The sequence below is a fragment of the Trachinotus anak genome, unplaced genomic scaffold (assembly GCF_046630095.1).
Source record: "Trachinotus anak isolate AG129_WGS33_773 ecotype Australia unplaced genomic scaffold, CSIRO_AGI_Tana_v1 ptg000003l, whole genome shotgun sequence".
Classification (NCBI taxonomy): Eukaryota; Metazoa; Chordata; class Actinopteri; order Carangiformes; family Carangidae; genus Trachinotus; species Trachinotus anak.
The window spans coordinates 9,434,245-9,449,015 of NW_027273854.1; the positions used below are offsets into that span (position 1 = coordinate 9,434,245).

Below are 14,771 nucleotides of genomic sequence, written 5' to 3' on the forward strand. Positions count from 1 at the left end.
TTATTTTCTGCAGTAAAACAACTTACTCTGGATAAAGACATATTCTATAAAAATATAGAAATAAAGAGAAAATGAGAAATGAGCGACTAAAATAAACATGAATTCACAGTTAGATTTACAAAATTCAGATCCTCTATAAAGACAAATGTTAGACTCGGCCTCAGCGGGGCTCATTATGTCTATGGCAGTCTTATGTAAATCTCAAGCATTTGGGTTTTGTGCAGGTGGGGTTTTGTTATTCTCTGCAGAGACACAGGAGCAACACTTCTTCACACAGGTGTCTGGGAGGAATGGCACCTTCTCCAGGCGAGACAGGTAAACGAGTGGCTGGATGGTGCTGCTGATGTTGAGGAAGGCGAAGCCAACAGGCTGCACATAGCACCGAAACACATCGGGGGAGTAGACGTCCTCAAAAGGGAACAGCGCCACTGGTGGCAGGTAGTTAAACACAATGATACAAAGGATAGAGAGCACCATCTTGAAGGCCTTCTTCTTCATGGGATGCATCTCATCCTTCCCTGCACCGCGGGACCTCTTCAGGGCCCACAGGATGCTTGCGTTGCACACAACCATCCAAGTAAATGTCGCCAGGATCTCACCGGTGAACACTTTCTCAAAGTTGGGGAGGCCTCCAACAGCCTTGGCTGCTGAATAGGCAAAGGTGAGGCAGAATACGAGCACTGAGAGGCATAACCTGTACTTTACGTGTTTAAGCTGCCCAAACAGAATTGGAAAGAGCACTGCCACAAAGCGATCCAGGCAGATACAGGAGAGAAACAGCGGGCCGCTGGTGTCTTTCACACCGTAGGAGAACTTAATGGCGGTCCACACCTCTTTGCTCTGCCAGTGGTAAAGGTTAAGGAGGATAATTGGGGGAATGGCACTAAAGTAGGCATCCATGGAGGCCAGACAACCCAAGAATATGTCTGAGGTGGAGGGCTCTTTGTGATTGCGGATGAGGACCGCAATGACAAGTAAGTTGGCAGGGATTCCCACGAGTACATTGATGCACTGCAGGGTCAGGTCAAACAGTATGCCCTCCACCTGATGATCGCACCCATCAAACACACTGAAGGGTTTCACTGTGGCATTGATGTCACCTGTGGTATTGAGTGGGAGTCGAGTTGGGACAGAGGTCATGTTGAGAGGTGAAGATACATTTCTCTCCATGTTTCTACAACTGCAAAAGCCAGGAGTCTGATGGGAGAGGGATAAGAATAGGATTGAAAAAACACATATTTACCATTTTCTGGAAGGCACTCACTCAATAGCAAATAAAACTGAAATTTCCCATATAAAGCCAGGTGTTTAGTAGGGGGCACTTATTCTTAACCTTGTTTTCTCACTCAGTACAAATGATACCGTCTGTGTCATGTCAAAAACATTGTTGTTCATTAGAACCCTTGTTTCTAATCTGCTGAGAAGTTTATCCTCAGTAGAGTTAAACTAGTTGCAGAGTAAAGCGAGACAGTTCCCAGAGAGCAAAGACATGTTACAAACACCGTCAGGGCTTCTCCTCAGGCTGTTATCTTGTTATTGTGACTGCGTGGACTCTCCTCTGAGAACTGTGACTCCCCACGTGTAGGGACATCTAACTCACTTAAGGGACTCGTGATAAAAGCACCACCCTCTCACAGCAGAATAAAAAGGCAGCCATTCCCAAATTAAAATGGCAAAGTTCATATTCTGCACGTAGACAGCTGCTTAAGACTCATTGTTAGTGAGGGCAGTGGAAATTTCCTGGAGTTCTTAAAAGCCTCCCTCTGACATTTAACTATTCCTAAAGCTAATTTCTGACCAGAAAAGGAAGATAACCTGGAAAATAAATCCAATAATGGCTGGATTGATGGAATAATAACTGGAGTCAGACATGAAACAAACCATTACAGGTGTCCTGCCCTTGAGCTCTGTGTCTTTGGCCCCTTCAGAAGGAAGCTTTTTTTTTTTTTTTTTTTTTTTTTTAAATACCGACCCTAAATGTCAGTCGGGTTCTGTTCTGGGCTCGGGGACTATTTACACCGGCTTTGAGTCAGGTTGATTTGCATGACCTCTTTGAAAATGTGAGCATCCTCACATGGAGTACACCTGAGCCTCTCCGCTGAATGGACTGTTCAAGCCAGAGGCTGTGATCGTTCCTTGTACAACCATCAACGGGCCTATTCTGGTTTAACGTGGACCTTTGTGCCCTGTGCTCCCTCGGTGGATGGTGTTTCTCACCTCTCTCTGCTGCCGGCTCCACCTCAGGCCACACACACTCCTGTGGGACTAATCACAGTGATGGAGAGGTGAAGCTCTTTGCCAAAGACGCTTCTCCCTGGAGATGAGAGACTTAATCAATTGTGTTTTTCTTCATGCATATCTACTGAAAATGAAATAAACATATTAGAAAGTATTTTGGAGCATTTAATTGGGCTGAATACCCCACAGTACGAACTGTTTTACATATATTCTGAAAAATATTCAAAGCTATGTTTATACCAGGCAGAATTATATATGTGTATATATATATCCCTGCTTATACAGCAAAAAAACTGTGTGTATATATATATATATATATATATACATATATAGTTGTTTTTTTTTGCTGTATAAACGGTTTTATTTTAAATCAATTAACAGTTTGATTAATGATAAGAAGAATTATTCTGTATCAGTCTCTTTCATAAAAGAGACTGAGCTTCCTTCAAATTACGGTATAGATGTCTTCAATTAGGTTTTTAAATGCAAAACACTTTAAGAGCTAAAAAAAAAAGAATACTCCTAATGAAGATATTTATTGCACCATAAATATCTTCAATTAAGTTTAAAATAATAATATTTGCCGTCACATCTTGATTTTGAAGTTACAGGAGAAACCCAACTAAACTCAAACCATTCACACCCACAAATGGAATTAATCACTTTTTGTATTAATCTCAGTAAATGTCATCACTCTAATGCCATTTAAATGGAAATAAGTGGCTGAAATTCAATAATTAGGCAGTCCTGCCTCTATTTTAAGGACATGTATAGACTGAAATGTTTGATTAGAGACTGACCTGTGGAGCTTTGTAAAAAATTAAATGGTGTTGTTCTTACTCACCCGTCTGGAAATATTTTTCTGTGCTGTGTAGTACGTTGGATGCAGCGTGTGTCAAACATCAGTGTGTATTTCAGCGATTCATTTATAACTTCTCTGAAGTGTCATGGATTTGACGTTGACCAGGAGGGGAGGATCTCCTGGATTTTTTGATATCATGAGGGAGCAGTGACTCTTCCAGTTGAAGACTCTTTATTCAGATGCCTCCAGGTGTTCTCAGCAGCTGTGTTTAGAAATAAAACTGAGTACCTGGTCCTAAAGAGCTGGTATTGAATTGTGCCAAAGGGTTATAGATGTATCAGTCTGGGCTCTACATGTGGTTTCAGGGAGCACTGTGGGACCAGTCTGGTGATGCTATGGGTTTCCTGGAGTCATATGTATCAATCCTAACTCAGCCCTTTATCCTTATCTCCTGTTACTACAGAGTCTGGGCAGCAGTACACAAGAAAAACATCGACATTCAAGAGCAGGTGTATCTGGTCTCTTAGCTCATTCTGTTTGGTTTTATTACATTTTCAGCAAAATAAAAGCATCCTTGCTCTGTCTCACTCAAGCATTTAAAGACAATCACAGTGCCTGAGCTCAGCTGGTGAAGACTCCCTCAGAAGCGTTCATCACTTAACAACTGGAGGAGGGAAAAGATGCCACTTGTAAGCGTGCAAAGCCTGTGTGAGTATGTGTTAGGGTGTATTGGGAATGATTGTTTCACGGGGTGGTTAATTGCATTTGAGCCTCTGCTTGGGTGAGTTGAACCCAATGTTCTGTTCCCATCTGAACACAAAGACAAAACCAACGTTGATCTATTGTCCTACTGAAGTGTAAATTACCAGAGAGAGGAGGACTCAGAGAAAAGGATAGTGTAATCTGGCTGCTGTATCTCTTTGTGGTCTAGGGGGGCAGTAGCGGCCTGCACTTCATTGACATTTGAGAAGGACAGCAGGGTCTCACTAAAAGTACTTAGCAGACAAGACATGATACTGACATTACATTATATTGTCCAGGGCAGTCTGAGATCTGTCAGCTCTGCTGTCTCCTAACCAGATGAAACATCTCACACACGTGGTGTTTTATTTTAAACACATACCTTTAGTTCTTAGCAGTGACAGTTACAGATCCCGTCAGGTACTGAGCTTTGAGACATTCTTGTCTCTTGGGACCAGCTGCAGATTTATGTAGTGGCCCTCACTCTTCTCTATTATTTTATTCTCCTCTTATTTTTTATTTCTTTCCCATGATCCCTCGGCTTAGTGTGTTTGTATTCACCTCTTTCTTTTTCAAATTAAAATATCAACTCAGCATTTTTTTCTGGCATCACCGAGAGCAGCAGTGTTGCCGGGGCAAATGGGAACATACAACAACTGACGCAGACTAAAACTTACATGTCCACTGGAGAATTTGTTTATGCAGAATCAAATGAAATCATCATGAAATGTAATCTTGGACAAATCTGTTTCAATCTGATATTTTTTAAGCTTAAATCAAGAAGAATTTATTTATGTAAGACGCCAAAGGAAAACTGGAGACATTCTGGGCTGCTCCAGTGGTTCATATAATTGTAGCAGAGTTGAGTCACGTCTTACATAAACACATTGTAAAACCAAGCTGTTAGGAAATCTCTCACTCTTTCTCTTATTTCCTGTCTCTAATGTACTAATGCTGGCAAAGGTGCACTGCTGCAGCGAGGCAGTGCATGTGGTATCGGTCAGGATCAAGCATTAACATATATTTTCCTGCAGGGGGTCAAGATGCCGAAACCAAAATTATAATACGACACTGTGCAGCATCCCCCTGCACACACTAGATATCCAGATAGTGATTTTTTTTTTTATTCAGACATAGAAAAAAAACATGTCTATTGTAGAGAAATTAACAATAACTATAATAGTAAGTATTTTTGCAAACCTGTATTTTTATTACTAATGAGACATGTATATATACCGTATGCACACATTATTAGTTTTCCACAGTACAAACATTTGAGACACCCTCAGTTCTACAGAGATCTGCCTCTGGAGATGCGGGTAACTTCCCTGCAGTAGCTACACCCACCCACTCACTCCTACACACACATGCAGACACACGCAGGCAACACAAGAGTACAAAGTGGAGCAGTGCAAACACATGGCATCGGAGTTTTAAAGTGAGACTGTTTTTTGAATTTTTTTATTAGAACACGATCAAAGATTGCGAATCAGTTTCACAACAAAGCCGTAGTCTCGATTGGCTTCATTTTGTGTATGTTTTTCCTCTGAAACACTGCGGCAGTGAACATGGCATAAAAAAAAAATCATTAGACTGAGGATTGCTGTTGAACAGTGAGTGGCTCATCCGTGGAGCTATCCTGTTGTCCAGTGTTAATTGAAATCATATGTGGACAAGTGAAAAAGGAATCCAAAGACCTGTCTGTAAGAAAGGTGGAAGATGAATGAGCTCAAATGGTCAGATATAAACATGAAACAATGCGTGTTTCTATGTTTTTCAGGCCCGTTTTCCTGTTATTTTTCTGTAATGGCTGCGCAAGATGAAATTGGCTGTAAAAGAAACCTGCGTACGTCATGGTAGTCGAGAGAAAGAGCAGCATTTGGAAACAGGATTGAGACTTTTCAGTAAAAACACACACCCTGGAGAAAGCATCATCAATCACAAACTTTGCTGTCTCAGATGGGTGAGAGTAGCAGAACAGAGGCAGAGAGAGAAAGTGACAGAGACGGAGAGAGGAAGAGAAAAGGGCAGGAGAAACGTCATAGGTTCTTTTTCAATAATATCTGCTCGAAAGTTTGAATTTGTTTTTCTTTTCCTGATTGAAAAAGCACGGCGATCATTACGTATTTGCAACAGATCGCCTCAGTATCAGCGCAACAGCTGTTTTCAGTTCTGCACTCATATTAATGTCAACATTAACTGCATGCGCTGTGCTTCAGAGGATGTTTGAGTGGGGTGAGCGGCTGAGCTGAGCTGACTCCTTTTAATGGGATTGTAACATGGACATATAGAGTTGGAACTAACTGAATGGCCTGTAGCCAAAATAGGAAGAATGGGCATCCCACCAGCTTTCTACCCATTATTACAATTATACCACGCTGAATAAGCAGTAATCACCATAATTACGGCCTCTTAGTCTTGGGGTGGCTTACCAACAAACAAACAAGCCAGTTTCATTTAGCAATAACTTCTTAATGGAGTTAATTATGGAATCAAACAACAGGATGTGATTAAGCATTTTTCATTTTTTTCAGGAAGGCAGAGAGGGCTTCAAGCCAGGTTAAGATGCTAAATTTGACTCAGCGTGCCATATTAACAGATATTTTGTGATTATTAAAACCAGTTGCTTTTTCATGTCAGAGCAGCATTGGCAGGCTCTGTTTCATTATTAAAAGACAGACAGATCTATTTCAGGACGGTTCACAGCTTTGTGATTCCAGTAGCACTCAGTCAGATGTAACTTAATCACACACAGTAATAATGATGTGTTAAGAAATCGGAGAAGTGTGGTATCAAACAGGTTAAGGGGGATTTTACTTTACTCCACATGTGCTTTGTATCTTCTTTGTCAGCATTAACGTTTTTTGAAGAACAGTGGAACAGTGGAATTAACTATCAATAACCTAAATTTCAATTTGTTTGTGCATTTTTCTGCTCTTCCCACTTTTCACATATAACTACACTGTCCTATTCTAATCCTATTTACACAGGGCCTGTTAGGTCAAGCAGTGACTTAGTTGAACCGACCTATGGTGAGTGCGAAATTTAAGGTCAATTGCCATTTAGAACAACAGAGCAAATGTGAATGATTTAAATTAATGCAGCGTCTATGCGATAATCTTGCTGTTTTAGACTGTTGAGAATGTATTTTGCTGCAAAACTAAACACAAATCATGCTGACAAAGAATTTTGACCGCTAATTGAGCATTTGATTGTTCTCAATTTTGCTGTGATGACAGAATGTACTGTAGCTGTTTGCGACTGTTTGCAGATTTGTTTTGTTGTTGAAGCAGCACGACTTGGTAGGGGTGGATACCTTTCACAAAAACCAATGTGCTCATCCATCCAAGACTCTAATTAATCTGGGAAATTATTGTGGATCCAGTTTTGCAAACAGGCAGAATCTGAGTAAGTCACAAATGTTTGAAAATCCCATTCTCAACCATTTGTTTACTCTCCATTGAATTTCTTTTTCCCCTTTTTCTTTTTTCTCTCTCCCTCTCCCTCTCTATAAATCAAATTCAATATACCACATTCAATTATTTACAACAGTGTACCTTTACCAATAACAAACAGCTGTCATATGCACTCTGCAATAACGTATACCATCATGTTTCTTCTAATTATGTTGTATTATGTTACATCTTTATTATTTATTACTATCTATGTCTATGTCTATGTCTTATGTCTTTCCTGTGTCTTGTGTCACTTTTTGTGTCTTGCTTCACCAAATAAAATCTAAAAAAAATGTTGGGAAATGCCGACATGATGTATGATTTTTTCCATTTGTGAATAACATGCTGTTCAACCAGTCCAACTGTTTATCACTCTGCGCTGAATTCACACCAACGTAGCAGCGTTATACAGCACAATGATTGACCCAGAGCAACGTGTTTTCATTTATTTTAGATGCACCTTTGAACAGCATCGGGCTCACATGGAGCTCTGTGCAAAACAAAATCTTTTTAAAACACTGCTGCAAATGAGTTTAAATCGGAAACAATGAGGTTAACACTTATTTTAAAATACCATGTAGGGTTTGTTGACACTTTTTAATGGATACATTTTTTGTTTTCGTTTCCATCAACCTCACACACAGTATGAATGGTTGAGCTTTGATCTGCAAGGTCTTCTAAGCAGAATACATGAATCAATAATGATCAATAGCGTACAAACCAAACATGAACACAGTCGTATTAGACACACCTCACAGGAACATAAAAGACTATACATGCATTTTAAAACTCTGTCTGTCTCTTAATGTTTCATATTTCCAAAAAAATTCCATACACTCCCTAATGTTTTTGCTAAATTATTTGTTAGCATAGACACTTGCTTTCCAGCTTGTCTGCAATGGACTGTGAAATATATTGGGAGGATTGAATAATTTAATCATGGGAGCTTCATGAATAGAACAGCAAACTCATCCGTTATGATTTCTAAATGAATGTTAACCTCTCTGTTGCTTGCGTGCCTTAAAGCTCCACATTTCACTCCACAGACATAGAAACAGAAAACAAAACAGAGGAAATTAGAAAAACTAACTTTTGAATCACATGCTGCATTTAAAAAAAAAAAAAAAAAAAAAAAATTCCTGTTCTGCCAAAAAGAGCTTTTTGGATGAATTCTCTTTAGTCTTTGCTTGTATTATTTACTGGAGACAAATAAACCACTTAACCACCATTCAAGTCTTTGACGAGACGTTTGAGTCTGGTCTGGATTCTCTTTCACATCGCCACAGCATGTTTTGGGGATTCACAGAAATCTACAGTGTGAATCCTGCTGGATGTCAGAGAGCTGGCATGGCTTTAAGTCTACAACCCGAAGGAGGGACAAAGGGGGTAAATGAGTGTGTCTTTGTTGGGCAGCAGTTGTGTGAATAGGGAGATAACACCATCCGTCTAATGGCTATTTTTACACTCAGGGACATGCTCCAACTGTGTGACATGAGCTCTGGGGCTCTATTGTACCTCTGTAGTCCACAGGAATAAACACCTGCCACTGTTCTCAGAATAATTGTACACTCTATTTGAGCTGCCCTGTCAGTGTGTAGCCTACACTGCTCTCCATCCAGACAAGACACAAGATTTCTTCTCCCCCATGTATTGATAAGTAAAGGTTAATCCCAGATAGACGCTGGGCAGTGCAGTGGACCCTTTAAAAGGGAAACTGAGCAGTGAAAACATTTAACATTCACTCGTCCTTTAACTTCCATATGAGTGGTAGATAGGTGGGTTAGACTGAACTTTAAAGGCCATGAAAACACATTTTCTCTATCAGCTTCTTACTGTGAGTGATGTAATCCAACATGAACAGAACATTTCCTGCCAGACTTAAAATAGTTTTGTTTATTCTCCCTGACAGATTTCTGTTTTTGTTCTTTTGTCTGGTTTAAAGTAGGCGGAGCTCAGCTGTAAAAAGGTGATGTCACATACTTCAATGCACCGGTCAGGACTTGGCATCATTTGAAATATAATGTGAAAACAGCTGTGGGGTTGTCTGCTTTATGAGTGTTAAGCTCTTAATAAATAATAAAATAAAATAATAAATGCTAGTGAAATAAGACCCTTGTTGTGAGTATTATATAATTTTACACACAATATTTGCTTAAATTATATAATTAAAGCTGCTCTCTGGGTGTAAAAAGCTCAGTCCTTGGAGAAATGAAACCTGTAGGATAAAAAGTAAAATGAATCACTGGCAAGCTCAAAGTGATGTTTATTATTTCCACAAAAGATCAGATTTTAGAGATAGAAACGTTCAGAAAGTAGTAGTAACATAACACTATTCATTTTAACCTCCCCTATGTCACATTAATAAGCATCATACAAATATTTAATATTAGAATTATTATGGATTACATATTATAATTTAATTGTAAGGAGAAGTAAAGTCTTTTAAAGTACTTTTGATATTGTTGTCAGCAACTTCTACTCCTCCTGTAATGCAGTCATATACTATATAATATACTATATGATGGGTAACTGCAAATTTGAAAGATATTATGAAATAATAATGACCCACTGAAGCCTCTTTATCAAATAAAAGCCCTCCTGGTGCCCTGAACCCAGCATGCACTCACCAAGGGTCTTGTAGTTTCACTTAACCCCTAGCAGGCAGAGTTGACGTCTGATAAGAGGTGCCGCCCACTCTGGCTGCTCTGTAGTGGCCTCCCCGGGGAGAATCATGCTCTGGCCAACTGGCTGCCAGAGGTATCAGGGTGAGAACAGAGCTGATAGCCTTTCAACATGACTGTACATCAATCAGCCCGTCTCTCTGAACACCCTGCCATTACTGCTGATGGACATCTGGCTGAACAACACTCAGGCCATCATATGAGTGCACGGAAATGCTTGAATGGAAACATGCACAGATTGGCTGTTTGTACATTGCCTCAAGTTGCCTGGTTTGGGGACGTATGCATGTTAGTTCATTGTGTGTTGCCCAGCAACTAATTTCACTTACCTCATGCCATTATAGTAGTTTAAGTACTTCCATGATGGACTTTCTTTTCGAATAGGAGAGGTCAAAGTCAATTAATTTGGTTTCCTACAGACAAAAAACAAAAGATGTACATTTATGTTGACCAGGTCAAAGCCATAACTTCAGCCTGAAACGTTCAAATCATCACACTTCACTGTGGCTTTATGGTGAAACTTTGACGAAGCCCTAATTGGTGCTTCCTTTATTAAAACCCTCAGCAACTTGAATGGAATATAATGTGGTGAATAATGAGGAGGTGAAGTGTGAAACATTTATAGGGTGGTATTTACTGTTGCCTCATCTGACCCCCATTTACTACATGTACAGTAATGAGTTCGAATGTAAAGCCAGAAGTTTCTGGCCAGTCACTATATATTATGAACAAAAGCAAACCGTCACATCAAAAGCCTTCAATCAGGTTTAAAGTTATGAAAGAATTTCTGTATGCCACAGTGGACTGATCTCATTGTCTGGCATGGAAAATACAACCCTGCCAAATGCCAGTTGAATGGCCAGACTCAAAGAGCATGACCGGACTCTGAAAACAAACTCGTCTCCGAGGGCCTGGAGGCTGGGCCGCAGCTGACCCAAACACACAACACACTGCTCTCTCCCCTGTGTATTCCCACTCCCTGCTTGCTTGTGTAGACCTTTTTCACCTCAGCACTGAGTGTTTACAACACTGTTCAGACTAAATTTTCATAGTAGTAAAGAGTGTGTAGAGGCTTATCTCTGCGGCACTATGCCCCGCCGGTTAAATCTGCATAATCTGTTTATTCTGATGCAAACAAATACCTTCACAACATAGGAGTTATTTTTGCTTTAATGCGTGTGCGTGTTATGTGCTGTTATGTTCAGATACCACAGGAGGTGTACAGTGGTGTGTGTTACACACCAACAGTTGTTGCAGCCACATGAAACCAAAGAGCTGCTCTGTTGTCAAGGCTATAGAGTCTGTCTGTTCTCAAACCAGAAATCTTTATAATTACCTTGGTGGTTTAATTCGTTATATATACAATGTTTAAATTGCCTTTTGCAGGGAGGATAATCTCTCCTCAAATATTTACCTTGCATAGAGTTGCTGACAGATTTACATGCTGTGATGTGACTAGATAGTGGACATAGAAAACGTGATGATACTTTAGCAACCTGCAGAGTGAGCAGAGGGGACGAGAAGGCAAGTCATTGTAGAGGAAAACACCAGGAAGAGAATCACAACAATATCTATTTGCTTTTATCTTTTAATGCATCTGAAACTATCTCATGTAACATCTCATAGTGACACGTGTGTCTTGATATTAATTCAGCTGCGTTTCTCACTGGCACTGGCTCCCTCTGTTGGATGGTCTGGGGACTCCTCTAACCCCCCCCCAATACAAACACACACACACACACACACACACACACACACTGCACACACACTTTCACTGTCATTTGGTAATACAACATGGCTTTTGCTGTTTTCAGCCAGAATACTCTTGCATATGTGAGTAGACTTAATGTGTTTTCCATTTTTGCGGCCCCCAGGGTCTTTTTTAAAGAGCGAGGGATATGTCTTATTGTTGGTTTTGTTAAATTACCAAACATTTCTCTTTTTATAGCTTATAGATTGCCTCTAGATAAAAAGATACAGATGGTGCTACGATGAAATAGTAGTTAAGAAAGAAGCTGTTGTTATTTAGAGCCTAATAGAGCTTATAAATGTGCCAGTAGGCTAATTCAGATGCAGTTATAATATAATGTGTCGTGGGGCCTGGGGGGGGGGGGGGGGGGGGGGGGGGGGCGGGGGGGGGGGTACATTGGGCTCCTGACTTTAGTTTTCATTATTTCCACCTGATTTAAAAGCATTTCATCATAGATGCAGTGATGCCTGCCTGGTGGACGCCTTCATCGCATTTTGTGTGACACTGCAGCCTCGGACAGCTCGAGGCACTTTCAGCATCACAGCTCAGTCAAGTCTCATTCTTGTATATCTCATATGTCGCATCAAGAGGACAAAAGTCACAGAAGCTGCTGCTCGCCATTTTTTGTCCTGTTCCAACTCAGTCATCTTCGACAACAGCTGCATGACTGACACAAAAATGTGTAGGTGGAGATATCTGACCTGCTGCTGGCGATTTATGGGTTTTCTTATCAGTATGATAAAGAAGGAAAAGTTATTTGACAAAATGTGAAACGGTGAACAGGTCAAAAGCAACACTTCAATAATAATAAATGTTCATGGAAAGATGCAGCCCAAGGTGCTTTACAGACAAGATTGAAAAGAAAGGTTCGAAGCAACAACAGCAAAACCAATAAGTTGCAATAAGCATAATGAGATGACAGCGTAATAGAGTAGGATGTAAATACACAATTCTAATGCAGTAAGCATTTAATCATAGGGCGTATATATAATAAATGGCAGAATATTGCGTTTTACTACATTATATTTGAGGCAGAAATCTGTCAGCAGATCATTGCTTCAGCCCTGCGCAGCTTATTGACACATACAGAAGGTCCTTGAACCTTGTTTATGGGCAAAGTTCATGTCAAAAAGTATGTGTGTTTTGCAAGAAGAAACACAGTGTTTTGTTCAGGGATTCACTGCAGCAGCAGTGTAGGTTATAACTCCTTCTCATTTAAGTGTTGTAAGGAAGGATTTTATTCACAGTGGGGTATGTGGTCAAGTTCCCTGCGAGGCGAGGTGATTGATTAGCTGGTTAAGCATCCAACAAATTCCCCAGACTGAGCGTTAGTATACTGTGAGGCTCTACTGTGGGGAAAACGATTTCCCCATTAATTCGGAAGATGGTGACAGTATTCGATGCATTTTCAGTAGCTTGCTCAGTCTAATCCTTTGTGATCACATCCATCTGACATTACGCTCCGGCACAATGCACATTTCTTACTTGATAGATCCTCTGCTCAGAACGTAAACTCGGGCTCAGCCAGGGATAAATATCACTAAGGAAGGCATTGGTCATTTCAGCTCGGCATATCAGTGGGGATCACACAAAATTCAACCCTCATTTGCAGTAAAGAACTGTTCCTGCCCTCAAACCTGCTGAATAAAAGCATTAGTTCTGCTCAGTGTATGAATTGAAACGGCTTCGCCAAGGGTATAGGCGCACAACAGCTTTGTGAGATGACAACTGAGAGCACATCAGAGACACGGGAAGGACAAAGTTCACTAAGCCAATAAACTATTTATGAAATTGGAGTGAAGTTTGGAGACCTTAGTTGCTTAGGGACGAACACACACTAATACACACACACACACACACACACACACATGGTAGATCCACTGGAGCACTGGAGAACATTTTAATTAAATAGTATAATAAAGCTACTAAATAGAATTATTATCAGTCCCTATAGGAATATTATTAGGAATCTCATTATTGGGAATACAAATATTGCAGTTAGATGAAGCCTCTCTCTCTCTCTTTCTCTCTCTCCCTCTCTCTCACACACACACACACACACACACACACACACACACAATCTCACTCTGTTCAGTTCATAAATCATTCATTTTTAAAGGACTAGTGTGACATTTTGAGAAACACACTTACTTGCTTCCTTGCCCCGGCGTTAGATGATTAGACTGATACCACCCTCATGTCTGTGCTCTGGATATGAAGTCAGCAGCCAGCAGCCGGATCTTCAGATTTTCTTACCTTCGGACAGAGCCAGGCTACGACTGTTTCCTAATGTTTTGAGTCTTTATGATAAGCAAAGCTGGATCTAGCTTACTGCTCCCGAGAAGTAGCTACTGAGTTTGTGCCACATGCTAAGATAGGTGGCATGCTGACTCAAGCAAAAATATTTACCATGCACATTTAACAGTGATATTTATCTTCTTATCAAACTCTCAGCAAGGAGGCAGGTAAGCCAGGTGCTGGTAGGTAGATTTGTCCAGAACCAGGGGAGCTGTTTTTTATCTGCATGCAGCTCGTACCCATTCAGACTGCCCACACTCAAAGCACACCAACTGTGCATGTGCTAGAAAAGTAAACTGGATGCTTGCTTCATGTACTAATGCATGTACTGCAATCCCCATCCTGGGTTCCCTTCTGGTAAAGTAGTTCTTTGCATCTTGCTGTGAGAAGGTCACCCACATGGTTTCTAGTGATGTGCGCCCGTATCCATATCCTTGATTGTGGGCCCCCTCGTCCACGTTTGTCCTGGAGCAGCCTACAATCAAGGCTTTAGCCTGGTGCTGGTGGCACCTTATTTACCCTGCAGACATGAGAGTGGTATCGATCCTCTCATCAAGGCCAACTCTCAGCTAGGAAACAAATAAGCGTATAGAGCAAAATGTTGGACTTTCCCTTTAATGAGTGTTGCACATCACATCCATGAACGCACTTTTATAAATGAAAAACGTTATAGCCTAAGTCAACTGAGCGGCCGCTCTCAACAAACCATGACGACGATCAGAAACTTGTCAATTTTTGAAGTGAACACCCCCCCCCCCCCACCCCTCCCTGTTACGTCACACGGGTACAAGGAGCGCAAAGCAGCG

At 40.7% G+C, this 14,771-nt stretch overlaps 1 protein-coding gene across 1 annotated transcript; it reads right to left on the reverse strand.

The window, feature by feature from the left end:
• Positions 1-67: 67 nt before the first annotated feature.
• On the reverse strand, positions 68-1,287 carry LOC139615050 (G-protein coupled receptor 183-like). The gene has a single exon (XM_071472855.1). The coding sequence runs from the start codon at positions 1,168-1,170 to the stop codon at positions 202-204; it is 969 nt and encodes a 322-aa protein (XP_071328956.1). The 5' UTR covers positions 1,171-1,287; the 3' UTR covers positions 68-201.
• Between the last annotated feature and the right edge of the window lie 13,484 nt (positions 1,288-14,771).